The 18497-nt window shown below is 48.8% G+C and overlaps 1 protein-coding gene across 1 annotated transcript in view; it reads right to left on the bottom strand.

Annotated features, from left to right (window-relative positions):
* WDR87 (WD repeat domain 87) overlaps positions 1 to 8952 on the bottom strand; it is a 37274-nt gene extending 28322 nt beyond the window's left edge. Inside the window, exons 1-2 of the mRNA XM_036746765.1 lie at positions 8863 to 8952; positions 3494 to 3655 (exon numbers count right to left, since the gene is read on the bottom strand). Of these exons, the coding sequence (XP_036602660.1) occupies positions 3494 to 3655; positions 8863 to 8937 (237 nt within the window). The 5' untranslated portion in view covers positions 8938 to 8952. The remainder of the gene's footprint in view (positions 1 to 3493; positions 3656 to 8862) is intronic.
* Between the last annotated feature and the right edge of the window lie 9545 nt (positions 8953 to 18497).

The raw sequence follows: 18497 nt of genomic DNA, 5'->3' as shown, positions 1-18497 counted from the left end.
GATAATCTAAGAATCACTGGACTTCCTGAAAAACACAACCAAAAAGAAGAAGAAAAAAGCCTGGATACCATATTCCAATAAATGACAAATTAAAATTGCCCAGGCCTATAGAATCAGAGGGCAGAGTAAAAATAGAAAGAATCAACAAGTTATCTCCAGAAAGAAGCCCTAAAATGAAAATTGCCCAGAACATTAGCCAAAATCCAGAGCTTCCAGATTAAAGAAAACAATACTGCAATTAGCCAGAAAGAAAGAATACAAGTGCCAAGGAACCATAGTCAGGGTCACTTGAGACTTGGGAGCTAAAGAAAAGGTGAACTTGGTATATGGGTTTCTAAAAGGCAAAAGATAAAAAATTACAACCAAGAATAACTTACCTGCAAAACTAAGTATAATCTATACGTGAAAATGTGATTTTAGTAAAACAGAGGACTTCTAAGCATTCCTAAGGAAAATATTAGAAATTAACAGAATTTTTAAAATGCAAACACAAGTATTAAGAAATTCTAAAAAGGTAAATACATTGGAACAATTGGAAGGGATTATCCATTAAAAATGTGTTTATAATCTAATGCGGGAAAAGAAACAAGTGTCCCTTCAGAATCTTAATGTCATCAAGGCTCACAAAGGGAGTGAAATCGGCCACACAGAGCACCTGGGGGTGGTTTTGTTCTACTTAGATGATCTTGGGTGAAGAAAGAAAAGGGAGGGAAAAAGGAATACACTAAGGAAGAAAGGGACAAAACTAACTGAACATACACTTCTGGATAGCAGGGACTGTCACTCTCACATCTATAGCCTCAGCAGCTAGCATATTGTAGTCACTTAATAAATGTTTTTCCATTTTTTCATTCAAAGTAATTTTCCTCAAGAACATATCTGACCACATGACTCCCCTATTCAACCAATTCCAGTGTCTTCCTATTGACTCTGGGACAAACTATAAACTTGTATTGAACTTTTAAAGCCCTACATGACCTGGTCTTAGCCTACCTTTAGAGCCTCTTTGGACCTTTACTCACTCTTCTGCATTCTAAGATGCAGCTGATCTGACCATCTCTCTATTCTTCACTCAGGATACTATAGTTCCTATCCCCAGGCCTTTGCACTAGACATTTCCTATGCCTGGAATGCATTCCCGGCATCCCTGAATCTTGTAGAGCCCCTCTCTTCCTTAAAAATGCAGCTCAGGCAATGTTTTCTGAATGAAGCCTTTGCCAATTCCCCAACTGCTTCTACTGACCTCCCTCCCAAACTACTTGGAATTTAACTACTTTGCATGTGCATGTATGTGTGTGCAAACATATATAGAGAGATATGTATGTTTGTATTAACTTTATGTTGTATTGAGGGAATTCAGGGGATTAGGACAGTGAGTCCTAACTGTGGGGATTGAGTGAACCATACTGACTCCATTGTGGGATGCAATTCTGGAGCCAGATCGGTTACTTTCTATTCAGTTATGGGTCTAGTCCAGTTTCTGACTTTTGAGAAAACTTTATTTAATTGTGGGAATCAGGAGAAAACCATTATGTTTAAAAGTAGCCAGGTGTGACTGGGAAACTGGACCATTCCTACCTGCTGGGTAGAGACCCTCAACTAAGGACCTTGGTTATGCTGAACAGAAACGCCATCAGATCTAAAGTTCTACGCAAGGAGTTTGCTTACCGTTTTACATTTCAAGAAGCCCATGTATCTTATCTGAAAATTGGCCCCATACTGATCAATCAGTCATTGTTTGTTTCCATGTTCCTTTGATCGTTTACAGACACTGTGGGGAGACGGATGCCTCCTTTTTTGCTTTCAGGGAACTACACCTGTTCACACTTCCCTTCCCAACTAGAAAGTCCCTAACTTTTCACCGAATTAGAAATCAGATTACCTAATATTGTATTGTTTCCTTTAAATTAGTCGGTCTTATTTGATTCTTTTTAATGTACAAAAATCTGTCTCCTTCTGCATTGGGGGTCCAGCCCTAAGCTGAGGAAGGGGCGTGGACCTGATGTGTTGGGCAATTGACTTGCCCTGTTTAATCAATCGCTATCCTTGGAAGCTCGTACCTTTGTTTCCTCCCTCATTTCATCTTTCGCCACCGCAGGATCTAAGTCCTTCTTGCCTTGCGTCGGCTCCTTTCATTCTCCGTACCTGCATCCCTAGAACCTAGGCAGCACAATGCCTGACGGTAGGCACTTAATAAATACTTGTTGATTCACATCAGGAGTAGGTCGTGCCAATCGTTTTCATGTGTAATTGGGGAAAACATCGGTCATACCCTGTGTTCTTTGTTGGACTAAACTGGTGAATCAGGACCACTGGATCCCAGCTCTGGAGCTATAAGGGCTTCAGGGGCCATCTGTCCAAGCCCCTCATCATCGACCCTAGGGATTGATCTGTCTTTGGCCATGTGCCATTTTGTATTTTTACCAATGGCTTAGAAAATATGGAGATGGCATCTTTATTTAATTGCTAATGACATCAAGCCAAGAGAGACAGCCAACATGCTGGGATGAGAGAATCGAGATTCACAAAGATTTGGACAGGCTAGAATATCTTACTAAATCGAACACAAGGGAATTTAATAGCCTTGGGTTCCAGATATCAAGTTGCTAAGTCCAAGATGAGGAAGGTGTAGTTCACAAAAACAATGACTATAGCCAACTTTCTGTTGGTCTGTAAGCTCCGCCTTGGGCAACCATGTGAGTCAGCATTCGGGAAAGCTACGGAGGTGGAATGCCGAGGAGTGTGGAGGGGACAATTCTGTTGTGGACTGCCCCATTGTCAGCCCATCACATTTTAGGAAGTCTATTGATGGGTGGGAGACCATTCAATGCAGGGTCACTGGGATGCTGATGCGCCTCAGGGTCTTGCACATGAGGGTCAGCTGGAGAAGCCTATGGTGACTTGGAGCATGATAGCCATGGATGAGTAGGGCAATCCCTTAGAAGACGGCTCAGACTTGTGCTCCTTGGCTCCTGGGGCAGCACCAGGAGCAGTGGGTGGGAGGGAGGAAAAGCTTCTTAAGCATTAGGGCTGCCCCGGAAGGCAGCGATGACAGGTATTCTCCTCCTTGGACTGCAGGACCCTTTGGAGGCTGCAGAGAGGATTTCCAGGCATGCACCGGGTGAATGACACAGACTCTGAGTTCACTTCCAACTCTTGAGATTCTGGGATGTTGAGGTGAAGGAAGGACAGAGAGGTACTGGGGGAGGGGGAATAGAGGAACCTGGCTGAAGTGGGATGGAGAGACCTCCAAGGAGCAGTCCCTGCCTCCTCCCATGGAAGACCCCCCCCACCCCCCAGCCATTCTACTTAGTGCTAGCAAGTTCATTCCTGTGACTCCTGCTGCTGCCTTCCTGGGCTAAACCGACCAAGGCAAGCAGCTCTGGGGGCCTCCCTGAGTCTTCTCTTCTCCTGCTTAAACATACCCAGTCTGACTGGCTTAGCAGTGCCAAGCACTCCCTAGGAGCATGGGCTAGAGGCTGAGCACACTCACCTTCATTTCCTTACCCTTCATCCAGCCCAGGGAGGCATAGTAGTGGGCGTCAGTGAAATAGTGGCAGATGGTGGGCATCTTCAGGGGGTGGCGGGTCTCAGAGAACACAATCTCGGGCTGGTCGCTCAGGGAGATCACGGCATCTGGCCGTAACCCTTTTTGCTGGAGAAGAGGCGCCAGGTGAGTAGACTGTCCCTCTGTCTCATGGTCCACCCCAACCTCCCAACCTCTAGAAAGCCCTCACTCCCACTCAGCTCCCTTGTGGATCACACCTCCTGGGGCCTGGTTCCTGAGTCTGGACCACATTTCCACTTCGATCATCATGGCTTTCCTCTTAGGAGACTGGAAGGTCTATGAGGGCAGGCAGCAGGTTCCATCCATTTCCCTTTCTACAGCAGGCTCTTCTCAGCCTTCCCCTACCTTCTACTGCCAAGTTATGACTCTCACATCAGCAGCATATCCAGGAATCACAGGACTGAAAGATGGAGGGCCTTAGCACCTAGTCCAGTCACCTTGTTCTTACAGATGAGGAAACTGAGATCCACAAAGAAGTAACTTGCCCATGTGGTAGCAAGTGGCAGAGCCAGAATTTGAACCCATGTCCTCTGACTCCAAATACTGTATTCTCGCCAGCATCTCTCATATCCATCCCCTTCCCTCCATGGCCATACTGCACACCCAAGCTTAGTCCTTCTGATCTCATCTGGACTATTGGACCTGCCTCCATCTGGGCTCCCTTCCTAATCCAAACTGCCTGAGTCATCTTCCTCTTATCACATCCCTCCCCTGCTCAAAGACCTCCCATGGCTCCCCAGACTTACTCAGTACCCAAGGCTGATGGCAGTGCCAAGCCAGCCTCTGAGTCCTGCCTCTTCACACAATTTGGCCAGATGGAGGAGGAAACTGGGTCCCAGAGAGCAGAAGGGACTTCCCCATTCTTTCAGACATCTGTGGTGCCTCAAACTCCCTACCTGCTCCCTCTCAGGATTAGCTGGATTCCCTTTTCCTTGGTCTCCTTAAAAGCCAAAGCTGTGGTGAGAGGCCCCCAAGCCCGGCACCCCCATCAAACCTGACCCTCGAGGGGGCGGGGCTGGCTGGACTCCATCAGACAGAGGCCGTGCCCTCAGTGGTCAGTGAGTCTGGGCTGTTTGACCCCCAAGAAAACAAAAGCTCTGGGGGCGGACAGGACCTGTTTCTTTTGTCCTTTTCCCTCCAGCACTTGTCAGAGTGCCCATGTAACAACAATGCTACTAGCAGCTGCTGCGGGTGTAAGACCAATAACACCAGCGCACAGGAGGGCTGCTAGCACAGGTTCTTTGACCTGCCTTTCTAAGGAAACCAACTTTAGGGGGTTAACAATCTCAGTTTAATCAAACATACATATATTTATATCATTCACTCAGTTCGGGGGAAAAGCCAGCACCCTGAACTTCAAGGCAAATACAAACAGAAATTACAAACATCCACAGACAGACCTTGTCTGATTCAAATCACAATTCATAGTTACCAGAGAAGCACCAATATCTGTCTGGGTTACAAAGCGAGGGGAGCAGTCACAACGGCTTGCCCAGAGTCTCAACACTCCATCCATGAGTGAACCCCAAAAGTCAAACACCAACTTCGGATCTTCCATACCTGTCTCAGGACCCTGGGGCACTTGATTAGGTCAGTGCTGAGAAGCACTCAAACAAAGAACAGTGAAAAATCCCATTTTTCTGGCTGTTGCATTTGAAAGGTACTTAACTATCTCAACATTACAAAGGAAAAGACAACCAAAAGTCTTGCCCTGATTACCATTACATTGTCTTAGTGGTGAGAAACACTCCAAGACAACAAGATCCCATTTTACCCACCCCATTCAAACAAAGGCCAGAATCATTAAAGGCACTTAAGAGAAGAACAGCAAAAAGGCCCGCCTTAATCACTGATACAGCCTGGCACCTCCCTGGCACCTCCCGGGGTGGGGGCTTAATAGACACTTGATGATTGAAGATATATACCATTTCTAGAAAAGCATATGCCATATAGATGTGTATAAAAATAATGAATGCACAAAGTGACAAAGTCACTGGACAGGCCTTAGGAGGTAGCACTCAAGCTTGGGACGCTAAGAGGCAGAAGTGAAGGAGGGTGTCCGGGCCTGGGGAACAGGGCAAAGGGGTGGATGAGGCATAAAGGCCAGTGTCCCTGGATTGCAGAGTGCCTAGAGGGCAGGGTCAAAAGCCTAGGAAGGTAGGAAGGGGCAGCTTATAAAGACCTTGGGATACCAAGCAGAGCACTTTGCATTTGCTCCTGGAAGTGATAGGAAGCCAGTGGAAGTTGTTGAAGAGGTTCAGACCTGTGCTTTAAGAAGATCACTTTAGTGGCTGAATAGAGTGGGGAGAGACTGAAGGCTGGCCCACCCCCCAGCAGCTGCTGCATGGGTACAGGGGGTGGGGGGATGAGGATCTGCACCAGGGTGGGGGCAGGGCAGAGGAGAGAAGGGGACAGGTCAAGAGATACTGAAGAGGGGAAATCGACATGCCCTGGCGTCATGTTGGATCTGGGAGTGAGAGAGAGGGGGAGTCCAGGATGCTTTCTAGGTGGGAGCCTGAGGGACTGGAAAGGTGGGTGAAATGAAACAGACCCTTTCCCTCAGAGCCTCTGCTGAGGGTCCGGCCTTTCTCTGATGGAGTCCAGCCAGGAATTTGGGCCCCAACCTGATTGGGGTTGGAATTCGAGGCCAGGAATTCAGGCTTGCCAATCCAAGCCCCACCCCCACCCCCATGAGGATCAGGTTTGCCCAGGGGGCCTGATGAGGTTCAGGGTGGAGCAGGGCTTAGGGGCCTCCCACCACAGCTTTGGCTTTTAAGGAGAACAGAATCCAGCTAATCCTGAAAGTTGAGGTTGGCTACTTTAGGCACCATGGATGTCTGAAAGAATGGACAAGTCCCTTCTGCTCTCTGGGCCTGTTTCTTGCTCTATGAAATGAGTGGGTTCTGGGGCCCAATGGAAATGCTGCCAGGTTTGGAGTCAGAGAACCTGGGCTTGGATCCCAGTTCTGCTATCTTTCTATCTGTGTGACCTTGGACAAGTCACCAAATTTTAATCTCCTTCTCTGTGTGGAAAATATTATACTATTTTATATCATTTTTGTAATTTCAATAAGACTCAGGGCCTGAACTACTTAACCAGAAGAAAAGCCTGATCCTAACAGTCTCTGTTCTCTTGTATCAACAAATCCAGATGGAGCATTTCTTGCTCTGTCCATGGCCATTAAGGGTGAAAACCTTGACCCCAGACACTATCTTGAATTATGTGACTTTTCCTTATCTTAATATTTTATGGGCATATACTATGTTGTGGAATGTTAATGGCCAATTAAACACAGAGATCCTGGGGTTGCAAATCCAATTGACACTTTGACAACTATCTAATTTGTTGTATTTACAATCTATTCCATTAAGGAAAATCCTCTTCTTGTATCATGGTTAAACATACATGGGGGTCATAAAAGTGAGGTCATACAGGCTTGCTAGCTCTGCTAAAATAACGTATATAAGTTTTCTCATTGCTTTGTTCAGGCAGCCAGAGTTTATACTCTGACTCCTTGTACGTACAAGTAAGCTAGCTCTGCTATGCTTTAAGGGAAAATAATAAACAACATGGATTTTTCTATCACCTAGCTCTGTTGTTTCCTTCAACCAAATTTTCAGGTTTAACATCTGTAATATGAGGGCCTCCCTCTGACAATGATCCGGCATCTGGGGACCAGGAGGTCATGGTCAAGTCCCCTCCTAGCGCTACGGTATGTGGAAAATATCATACTATTTTATATCATTTCTAATTTCAAGTAGACCCAGAGCCTGAATTAATGAGTAACTGGATGAAGATCCAGGACCTGGGCTTCTTTGTTCTCTCTAAAAGTTTGCTCAGGAAATACCCTTACCTCTGTCAACAAGACGAGATTAGACTGACCTAAGGACATTCTTACCCGTTAGCCATTAAAGGATGAGACCCTAACCCCCTTAACCCCTAACCTCGCTTAATATTAACTGACCTTTGTCAACATTCTTTACAACCCTATTCCATTAAGGAAAATCCTCTTCTTGTATCATGGTTAAACATACATGGGGGTCATAAACGTGAGGTAATACAGGCTTGCTAGGTCTGCTAAAATAACATATATAAGTTTTCTCATTCCTGTGTTCAGACAGCCAGAGCTTATGCTCTGACTCCTTGTACATACAAGTAAGCTAGCTTAGTTATGCTCTAAGGGAAAATAATAAACAACATGGATTTTTCGATCACCTAGCTCTGTTGTTTCCTTTAACCAAACTTTCATGTTTAACAGGTATTATGGGACTTCAGAAGCCCAATGAAGCCCTGCCGGACCCTGCTTCAGTTTCTGGCACCTTCCTCCTTTGCCCCACCAAATTCCTCAGTGCATTTTCCCTGGTGGGGCAGGGCTGAGACTCGGAGGAGGGACTCCAGTAAACACCTGGAGACCCTCAAGCTGTACAGGAACATCAGCTTGGATGATCCTTCTCTGGGTACCTGCTGCTTCTCCCCCAAGTATAAGCTCCCTGGGGACAGGGATGATTCCCATTTTTTGTCTGTACCCCAGCAGGAATGGAGTGTGTCTTATCTTGTCTCTGTACCTCGGGCACCTGGCAGTGCAGGGCCCAGCATGTACAGGGCCCTTCACACGTGCTGTTGAATTGATTTTTGTCTAATCGAGTCCCCCAGGCAGCCCAGGTGCACAGAACTGGAATGGTTGCCCTCAGGGGCCATCCAGTGCAGCCCCTCAGAAATCTCCACTTCCACAGCCACTCCCAGGGGTCATCCTGACCTCAGCAGATGGGAAGCTCACTACCTCCAGAGGCACTCCATTCCTTATACCAAGCCATAATCTGCTGCCTCACCACCCCAGAAAAAAAGAAAAAACACCCACAGGATCCTGGGTTTCCAGCTAGGACATTGGGAACCATCAAGTCCAAACTCCTCACTTTTGGAAACTGAGGCCCCAAGATGGGTCGGAGGTGGGATTAGAACCCAGGGCTTCCTAACTCCAAGCCAGTGCTCCCCTTTACCCATGATGTCTCATGTTTCCCTGCAGGTCGCTCATCTGGCCTTCAGGCTTGGAAAGAACCCATATCTCTTTCCCAAGGACAGGCATGCTGAGCCTCAGCCCCAAGGTGGATCCCTTGCCCTCTGTAACGAATAAGGAACTTGCACCTTTGGGTCACCTCTTCCTATATGTTCCCTGAGGACAGGGATCCCATCCCATTTCAGTGGCTGGGGCTGGGGGGCCCAGTCCTCTGAATGCAGTAGGCACTTAATAAATGTTGGATGAAAGGTTGCATACGGACCTAGCAACAATCTCTTACCTTGCGTTTATTCAAGACATCGCTGATAATTTTTTTCATATGTTTCCACTCAGGAATAAGACGATTCTCGGTCATTCTTGTCCTTTCTAAACGTCTCCTGTCCTGAATCTGCAGGGGTTCAAGAACAGAGTCTTTATGGGCCTCAAGGGACCAGGAGGGCCTCAGATGGGAAGGGTCAGGCCTCATTAAGACCTAACTGTTCATTTTAGAGCAAGGACAACTGAGACCCAGAGAAGGGAGGAGGCTGAATGTGACCTGGCTTCTGGCGCCTCAGGAGCCTTGTCAAGAGGTGCCAAGGTGCCAAGAGCCACCGACCAGAGACAGGCTCCTCCGGATCACAGAAAGGGGCCGTTTCATACAGCTCCATCGTGTTAAAGGTCATCGGGTCCAGAGCGGCTATGTGGTTAGAACACTGGCCTAGGGGCCAGTAGGATGTGAGTTCAAATACAGTCTCAGATACTTACTAGATGTGTGACCCTGAGCAAGTCACTTAACCTTGATTGCCTCAAATAAATATTTTTTTGGTTTTTTTTTAATTTAAATTTATTTATTTAACATATTTAGTTTTCAGCATCGATTTTCACAATAGTTTGAATTACAAATTTTCTCCCCATTTCTACCCTCCCCCCCACTCCAAGATGGCATATATTCTGGTTGCCCTGTTCCCCAGTCAGCCCTCCCCTCTATCACCCCCCTCCCCTCTCATCCCCTTTTCCCTTCCTTTCTTGTAGGACAAGATAAATTTCTACACCCCATTGCCTGTGTATCTTATTTTTTAGTTGCATGCAAAAACTTTTTTAATAAATATTTTTTAAAAAAAAGATTACTGGGCCCTAGATCTATCCCTGGCAGGAACCAAGGCTGCCTGATCCAACCCTCTCAGTGGACAGTGAAAAAACAGTAAAAAGACTCAACACAAAGGATGTGAACCTAGGTCCTCTGCCCTCAAATGCTATGCTCCAATGTCTGTAGCTGAAAGAGCGGCCCTCTCTGTGGCCTAAACTCCTAGCTGACAGCTCCAATGGCTGATCCCTGACTGGAGCCCAGAGCCCCTCACTCCTCCAAGGGACCCCCTTCTCTTCCTGTTCACTTCTCCAGGCTATGGAAGTCCAGTTCCTTGGCTAGCTCCTTCTAGGGCCTGGTCCCCTGCTCCCACCCAGTCCTGGCTGCCTTCCTCTATGTCCAGGTTTTTGTCGTCCCTCTTTACTGCTGCCCCTGCCCCTGGCAGCACGGGGGACCATATGCTCTCATCATAATTGTTTCTCCTTCTACCAGTGCAGGTGAAAGCCCCTCCATGTCTCAGGGGATGGTCTGGATTTGCCACTGGGGCTGAAAAAGTCACTTGAGCTCAGCTGTGTCAAGTCTAGAGAACAGGCCCCTTTCTGTGATACCCTGCTGGGTTCCAAGGAGTGAGCTCCTTGTCATTGGAGATGACAAAGTAGAGGACATTCCTCCTTCCAGCAAGGGCTGCATGAGGCACCTCTGAGGACAGAAGTTAGGGCTCCTGGGAGGAGCAGCTGCCTCGCCTTCACATACAGAGTACAGGGCCTGCCTCCTCCCCTTCCAAGGCCCTACTCACCAGTCACTCTCCCCACTCAGTGGGGCCTGGTTCCCTCTAGCTTTGCCGAAAGCTCAGCTCACTGTATGCTTTTGGCTCAGTCTGTCCAAATTCTACAGTAGCGATCCCTAGCAGGAAGAGGAGAAGGAGGAAGAGGAAGGGAGCCTGGGGAGAGGCCCCCAGGGACCAAAAAACTAGAGGCCCAGGTTTGGTTCTAAGCCCCAAATGGTTTGGATTATGAGTCAGGATCTGGATGTGACTGAGTGGCCAGGCAAAGTGTTAGCCCCACAGGTCCAATCCCAAGAGAACCCCTAGGGCTGTTAGGCTACTGCCCACCCCCTCTCCCACTCCCAGGGGCTCTGACTTCTCACCAGGACACCCTAATCAAGACCACCCACAAACACTCATGTCTCCACCCATCTCCATCAGCTGTTCTCCCATGCCTTGCCTCCCTTCCGTGGCTAAACTCAAGAAAGCAAAGGCCGCTGGGCTCCCTCTCCTCCCACTCACTTCTTAACTTCTGTGATCTGGCTATTCACCTCATCTTGCCAGTGAGGTGCTCTCTCTGGAGTTATCAATGATCTCTGGGCCAAGCCCAGTGGCCTTTTCTCTCTCCTTGGCCTCTCTGCAGCCTTGGGTACTGTGAATTGATCATTCTCTCCTCCTTGATAACCCTCTTCCTTCTAGGTTTTTGACTTACCCCGCCTCTCTCCCTCCTGGTTCTCCTCCCCACCTCTCTGACTGCTCCTTCTCTGCCTCCTTTGCTGGATCCTCTTTCAGATCCCACCCTCTCTCCAAAGATGGCCTTCAAGGCTCCTGTCCTGGGCTCTCTCCTCCTTCTGTCCTACCTCACTTGGGGATCTCCTCAGCTTCCATGGATCTAGTCCCCATCCCCATGCCCTGATCAATCTCTCTGCTGACTTCCAATCTCAGCCTTTCAGACTAGAACCAGATGTCCAGTAGACATCTCAAACTTAACATATACAAAACCAAACACATTGTCTTTTCCCCAGGGATGGGGAACCTGTGGCCTTGAGACCACATGTGGTTGTTTGGTGAAGTTTGGATTCAGTCAAAGGGCTGCACTTGAGGACCTACAAGGGTCCATGTTGGCTAGAGGCTGCAGGTTCCGCACCCCTTCGACTCTCCCTCCCCCGTCCTTTGTCATTGTTCAGTTGTGTCTGGCTCCTCGTGACCTCATTTGGGGTTTTCTTGGTAACGACACTGGAGTGATTTGCCATTTTCTTCTCCAACTTATTTTCCAGCTGAGGAAACTGAGGCCAACAGGGTAAAGTGACTTGTCCAGAGTCAGAGCTAGCAAGTGTTTGGGGTCAGATTTGAACTCAGAAAGAAGAGCCTTCCTGATTTCAGGACCAGCACTATCTCCACTGCACTAAGGGCCCCTCCTACCCTCCCTATTACTGTTGAACCCGCATCCTCCCTGTCCCCCAAGCTCCTAACCCAGGAGTCTTCCTGGACCCCTCACTCTCTCATACACACCCCCCATTCCATAGGGTGCCAAGGCCTGTCGATTTCACCTCTGCAGCACCTCTCATCAATTTCACCTTCGCAGCATCCCTGGTTGATTTTACCTTCACAGAAGCACCTGGGCGCACCCCTTCTGTCCCCTGCCCCCACCCTGATGAAGACCCTCATCTCCTCATGCTCGGACCACTGCAATAGTTGGGGGGAGGCGGGGGTCTGCCTGCCTCCATTCAGCCACCACGTTCTCCTAATGTGCACGTCGGACCCTGTCACTCAGTAAACTCCTGAGGACGCCCATCACCTCCAGAATCCAATACAAAGTGCTGGGTTTGGCATTCAAAGCTCTTGGTAACCTCCGGTCCCTCCCCCTGCCCCCTTGGGTCTTCTTTAAGCCCCAGCTGACACCCCCCACCCCCGCCTTGGCAGGGAAGCCCTTCCGAATGGCCCTGAACGCCGAGGTTTGCTATCCCCAGATCAGCTCGTTTTTCGGGGTTGTTCACACGGTAGACTGTAAGCTCCTTGAGGGCAGGGACCAGGGTGAGCCTTCCTTTGGGGCCAGTGCCTGGCACACAGTGTGTATTGACTGACTGTCCGACCGAGCCCGGCCCCCCCCCCCCCGCTTCCAAGGGCTACCGGAGCCCCCGGCCCGGGCACACCCCGACCGGGACACGGTGAGGGTGGGGCTAGGACCCCAACCCAGGCTCCTCCTCCTCGACCAAACCCAGGGGTTGGACCCGGGATGTCTGAGCGCGGGCCCGGGGAGGGGCAGGGCCACGAGAGGCCCCGCCTTCGCTCTGACCGCCCGCTGCGGAGCGGGGAGGGGCGGGTGGCGGCTGGAGGCAGGCCTGGACTTTAAGGCGGTTAGGGCCCCATTACCTGCGGACACTAGCTTCTGAAAAGGGCGAGGGGAGGGGGCCGCGCGCGGACGCGCCTCATTCTAATCCGGGGCCGCGCGCCCATGGAGCCGCCTGGCCCTTTAAGGGGAGGGGATGTAGGCTGGGCGAGGGCTCCTTAGGGGCGCTCTCCCGGAACATTCCACACACACCTCCTCTGCCCCCCGCCCCCGACACGCATCTGCCCGGGCTCCCAAATGTTGTGAGCCCTCTCCTTCCCCCAGACCATTTTCCTCTACACTCCTACGCTTCCTCTCTTTCGGCGCCTCGCCCCCAGGCTGGTACTTCTTTTCGCCAACCCTTCCCCCCTCCACTTTCCAGCCGCTGCGCCCTTCCTTCTCAGACAGCCCTGGCCAATGCGCATGCGCCCTCCCCTCCTGACCTGTGGAGGCTCTAGGGGGCCGTTGAGGGGGCGTGGCCACGAGGCCCTCCTTCGAAGGGTGGAGCCTGTGGGTTTGGCTCCGCCCCTCCCCAAGCTGGAGGCTCTTTAGGGATTCTCCAGGCCTTGCCCCCACCCCTTTGTTAGAGGGGAAACTGAGGCACAGAGTATGAGGGACGTGCCCAAAGCTACACAGCTACAGTCAACATCACCAGCCCTGCCCTGCTTCCGAAGGGAAGCATTTATTAAGCACCTAATATGTGCCCAATCCTGTACTAAATGTGTCACAAATCCTCTGCCGTCTGACCTTGGGCAGGAGGTGCCCACCCTCAAACTCATTTAACGGAGGAGGAAACAGGCCAGCCCTCAGATCCCCTGCATTGAGCTGGTGGGGGGAGCCGCCTGAATGCCTGCTCCCAGCTTCCTGGGGGCGGCAGGGACAGCTCCCGGCTCTTGGTCCGGGCGTGCGAGGCTCCCTGGGTGACCCGGGCCTGGGTTCCCTGCAGCCTCTGTCAGGTGCAGACTGCGTGGTAATCCCCATTATAGAGCTGAGGAGGCCCACGCCCCTGAGCCCCGCCCCCTCTTTTCACTGTGGAAGCAGCGCTCTACTGGGTCTAGAGCCCCGAATTCCAGCCACAGTGAGCTCCCTTGGGCTCTGAAACCCCCTCCCAAGAGCCCGGGCAGTCCACTGAGTAAGGAGCATCATCCCCACCGAGCCTGAAACTAAGGACTTCTTGTCAAGGTCACAGAGCTGGGCCTTGCTGTGCATTCACGTGTTGCGGGGTATTGCGCAGCAGGAAACCGACCTGGGCTCAGTCTTGGCAGGTGCCTTTTCTAATCCCTAAAAAGTCCCGGGCGAGTCATTTTTAAAAACCAAACTGCGTGTTGCAGCGGTTCACCATTCCGTATGCAACCCTCATTTTGGTCCTGTGAGGCTAACCAGGCTTGCAACCAGCAGTCCCTGGCTGCCCCAAGCAGAGTGAGATACGTCTCTAGGTGGATGGAGAACGCTGGGCAAATCACCGAAGGATGGAGTACCAGAGCTCCCTCGGAGAGACCCGTGTGGGCGTCATAGAGCAGAAGCCAGTACTCAGCGTGTCCACTGCGAGAATGGACCTCCTGGGACTCTCATGGCGTGAACTGAGATACCTCTCTCCCAAGCACTTCGTTGTTGTGTATTTTCTGGTATATCCTAATCTACAGAACATCTCTGATTTTTGTTATTTTATTCACATAAATGGGTTTACTAGCTACTCACTATTTGTGATGATTTTTTTGTGTAACCAGAATTTGTGGGATGGAGCCAAGCTGGTGAGTGCAAACTAAAGATTTGCTTCACCTTTGAGAGCCACCACGAGGAAGTGGCTTCTGACTTGCCCAAAGAATATCCTGGGTTAGAAGTATTTAAGGGGGGCAGATGGCTCTGATTCTAGTCAAGTGCCCCTCTTGGAGACTGAAGAAAAAGAGGTCCCAACCTGCAGATCCTCCTGAATCCTGCCTAACTTTCCATCCAGACACCCAGCTAATGTGCTGGTGGTAGGCACTACCCCTGGTCTTTACTGTCTGAAGAAGAGGGCCAGGTCTCAGATCACTTCTAGCCATGCCACCCACAAGCCACACCTTTACATCTGGACAATGCATGTGGACATACTACTCATGTTTCATGGACACATATGTCATATGTTGGAATACTGGTGTTTGTTGGTGAAGTTCATAATTTAAAAAAAAAATTAAAGAAAAACCAAGTGTACCAGGAGAGCCGCTGGAGAACACAAAATCCCAGGGTAGGAGCTACCTCCAGGACTGAGTGACTGAAAAGTCTGATGAAGAGGGGTCTTATGCAAAGAATGGAAGAGTGGAAGAGAGAACCCCATGGGTTTCTTCCAACTCTAGGAGGCTTGGATTTAGAAGGATAAAAATGCCTTCTCTTGGGGCAGTGCTTTTCAGGTTACAAATTCCTCTCTAGTTCATGAAATTCTTGACAACTTTGTAAGACAGTTGGCTTCTCACAATGCACTTTTGTTCTGGGTGGACTGCACAGGTTTACAAAAATTGCACAGCATGTATAATAGGTATCATGATGCTTTGCCTTCTCAATGGGTGGGGCAAAAGCTGGTGGTAGGGAGACATTCTGGAACTCAAAATAAAAAAAGAATGCTGAGAAAAACATAACTGGGAAAGATTTAATTAAATAAAAATACAAGAGAACATTTTAAAATGGCCTCCCACACGAAGCTGTTGGTTGTTTGCAAAATCTTTTGTCATTGTGTCCCCTCTGGGGTACTCTTCAGCTGAGATTGGCCCCCCTCAAGGATGATTAGCTTAGGTTCATGGTACTCTGTGCTCCACACTGCTAAAACTATCACTCATGAGCCCCTACCAATAGTCTTACCTTTAATAGTCTGCCAGTTGATACATCTAGCTCAAAGTAAAGGCCTTTACTGAGGCCCCCTCTCACAGGGATTCTTGTGGAGAACATTTGAAAGCCCTATAGAAATAGTTTCTTTTTGTAATCAGTCAGTAATCAAGTCAGGCAGACATATATATGCCCTTAAGAAACCTTAGATTCTTTTTTGTGTGTGTGTGTACTCTTACTTATATTTAAAGACACATACCTTACTAATGTGAATTTTGCTGTGAATTTTCTGACGTTGAAGAAGGGCTGACCTTTAACTAGGGGTTAACAGCTTTCACACATTCACTAAATCCATAGAGGTTTCACTCCAGGGTGGATTCTCTTGGGTGTCCTTAGTGAAGTCCAAGTGGTGGCTGAAGGTTTTCCCACATTTGTTACAGTCAGGGTTTCTCTTTAGCATGAATTCTCTGCTGTGCCCTTGAATTTGAAACCATTACTGAAGGCTTTCCCACACTCATTACATTTGGATGACTTCATCTCAGTGTCTGTCAAGGGAAATGCATTCAAAGTGAGTGCTAATAAGGAGCAGCACTTTCTCCTGCAGCTCTGATTCTAGAACCAGGGTTCTCTTCCATATTATGCCCACTCTTCCTATCTCACATCCCAGTTCCTCTTTGCCTTAGCGGCCAGTTCTTTGAGTTGCTGGAGTTGAACACGTCCATCATCTTGTGGCCAGCCCTCTGGTACTAAGCCTTCCCAAAAGTAAGGGAGATGCAGCAAGCTTGAATCCTGCTGGTGTAGACTTCAGGAATTCTGAGTCGCTTCACCACTTGGAAGAGCATCTATGGGGATCACTTATGGTGGTATCATCATACAGGACCAGAGAAGCACCAGACATCAGAACTTAGAACATACAACATGGAAGGTCAGGCTGGAGGGATCTCAGAATATAGTATGTAAGAGCTGAAAGGGACCTTAACAGGCAGCATGGAATAGTGGGGCATAGGGAAGACCTAGGTTCAAATCCCACCAGTGGGGATGGGGGTGGGGATTTCCCTCCATGGTGCACGTTGGATTTCCTCTCCTCTCTCTGATTGGATGACTTCTCCAAGAACCTCCAAGGAAGGTCCCATCTCATTCCTCTCCAGGCTGCCCTCCAGACTTCTAACATGCCCCCCTCCCCCCACACCGGTTACCATTGTGTCTCCCCCCCACCTTTTCAGCTTTAATGCGTTGTCTTCCCCTATCAGAATATAAGCTCCATAAGGACAGGGAATGTCTTTCTTTCTACCATACTTTTATTCTCCTGGCTTAGTATAGTGCCTGGCATGAAGTAAGTGCTAAAAAATGTTTACTGACTGTGGCCATGGACAAATCACTCAACTTCTTAGCCTCAGCTTCCTCATCTGGAAAGTGGGGGATTTACAGCATCACAGCACAGGGCTATTGAGAGGCTCAAATGAGATAACCTCTGAAAAGTTCAATTCCACTTATAAAGCACTAGTTTTGGCATTTATTAAGTACCTACTGTATGGAAGGCACTGTGCTATAAAGACAAACGTGAGATAGCATGTGTATCAAATAAACATGAGGAAATTAGGCGGGGAAGGCATTAGAAGTTAGGGTGATAAGCTTAGTCGGTGTTAGTGCTGTCCATATTGATAGAAGGGTGACCCATTTATATGGGGCTCTCCTCATGGAGGCAGATTCATTATTCAATGCTCCATGAGGGGCAGAGATGGTGAACAAAGCCAGAGCCTTCTCTTCTGGCTCCAATCCCCAGCTGATTGAGCTGGAGACTTCAGTGAAGTCACCTTAGTGAGATCTAGATCCCTCTCTCCCTTGATTGAACTAAGAAAATCTCACTCCCAGTGGAAGAGCTTCTTCACTCTGTGTGTTTTCTAGTTTATGCCCATCTGAATTATTTTCTGATTTGTTTGTTATTGGTCTGAATAAGAGTTTATTTGCTATTTACTCTGTGTTCATTGAGGCAACTAGGTGGCATTGTGAGCGTGGGCCTGGAGTCAGGAAGACTCATCTTCTCGAGTTCAAATCTGGCCTCAGACCTGAGGGCAGGGATTGTTTTTGCTTTTTCTTTGAATCCTCAGCACCTAGTGCTGTCTTCCAATAGTAAGCAATTAATGTTTGACCGATTCGGTTTTCCAATGTTTAATTTTGAAATTTATTGGGTTTGTTTGCTGTCTAAAGACATCTTTTATTTTTATATCATATTAATTTCTGAATATATCCCTTCCCACCTAACACCCCACCCCCCCACTCCTAGTCAAGTCAAAAAGCACTTATTAATCACTATTTGCCAGGCAACAGTGTTAACCCTGGGGACACAGACAGAAGCAAAAAGGAATAGTCCCTACCCTGAGGGAGCTTGCCTTCTAATCAGGAGAAAGCACACATAAAAGGAAGTTGAAGGGGGAGGGGGGAAGAAGCACCTACATGGAGGGATGGGGGCAAAGTCTGGAGAATGAAAGATGGCTGTTCTGAGGCTTTCTTCAAAATGGAGGGAGGAGGGAGCTGGTGGCAAAGTCCAGACTGCTGGCTACTTCTTGTCCTCCCCGCCCCCACATTCTAGGGGTAACCCTGAGGATTGCTGAGGCTTCCAAGTTGTTCTTGAGCCCCTACTGGTGTGCTTCTCATTTCAATCAGCCAGTGGCTTTTAGCTAATCAATTAGCTAAATTAGCTTTTTAGCTAATTTATCAATTAGCTTTTAGCAAAGGGCATTCACAAAAGTTGTATAGTAAGAATAACTGGTTAATAAAAAAGTCTGGGGCACCTTCTCCAAGTACGCATAGGTCTATGGGAAGAAAGGGTTCAGAGTACCACGGTTGTGAGGGATACATGGAGGACAAGGATACAGAGGGCTACAGGACAGTGACCCGAGGGAGGAGACAGCTTCGGAACCAGAGGTTACTGCCTACAGACTTGAGAATGGACTTCCAGTAAAC

The sequence above is a fragment of the Trichosurus vulpecula genome, chromosome 2, assembly GCF_011100635.1.
Source record: "Trichosurus vulpecula isolate mTriVul1 chromosome 2, mTriVul1.pri, whole genome shotgun sequence".
In the NCBI taxonomy this organism is placed as follows: domain Eukaryota; kingdom Metazoa; phylum Chordata; class Mammalia; order Diprotodontia; family Phalangeridae; genus Trichosurus; species Trichosurus vulpecula.
Note: the sequence above shows the minus strand (reverse complement) of the source record. Positions and strands in the feature narration are given on the sequence as shown.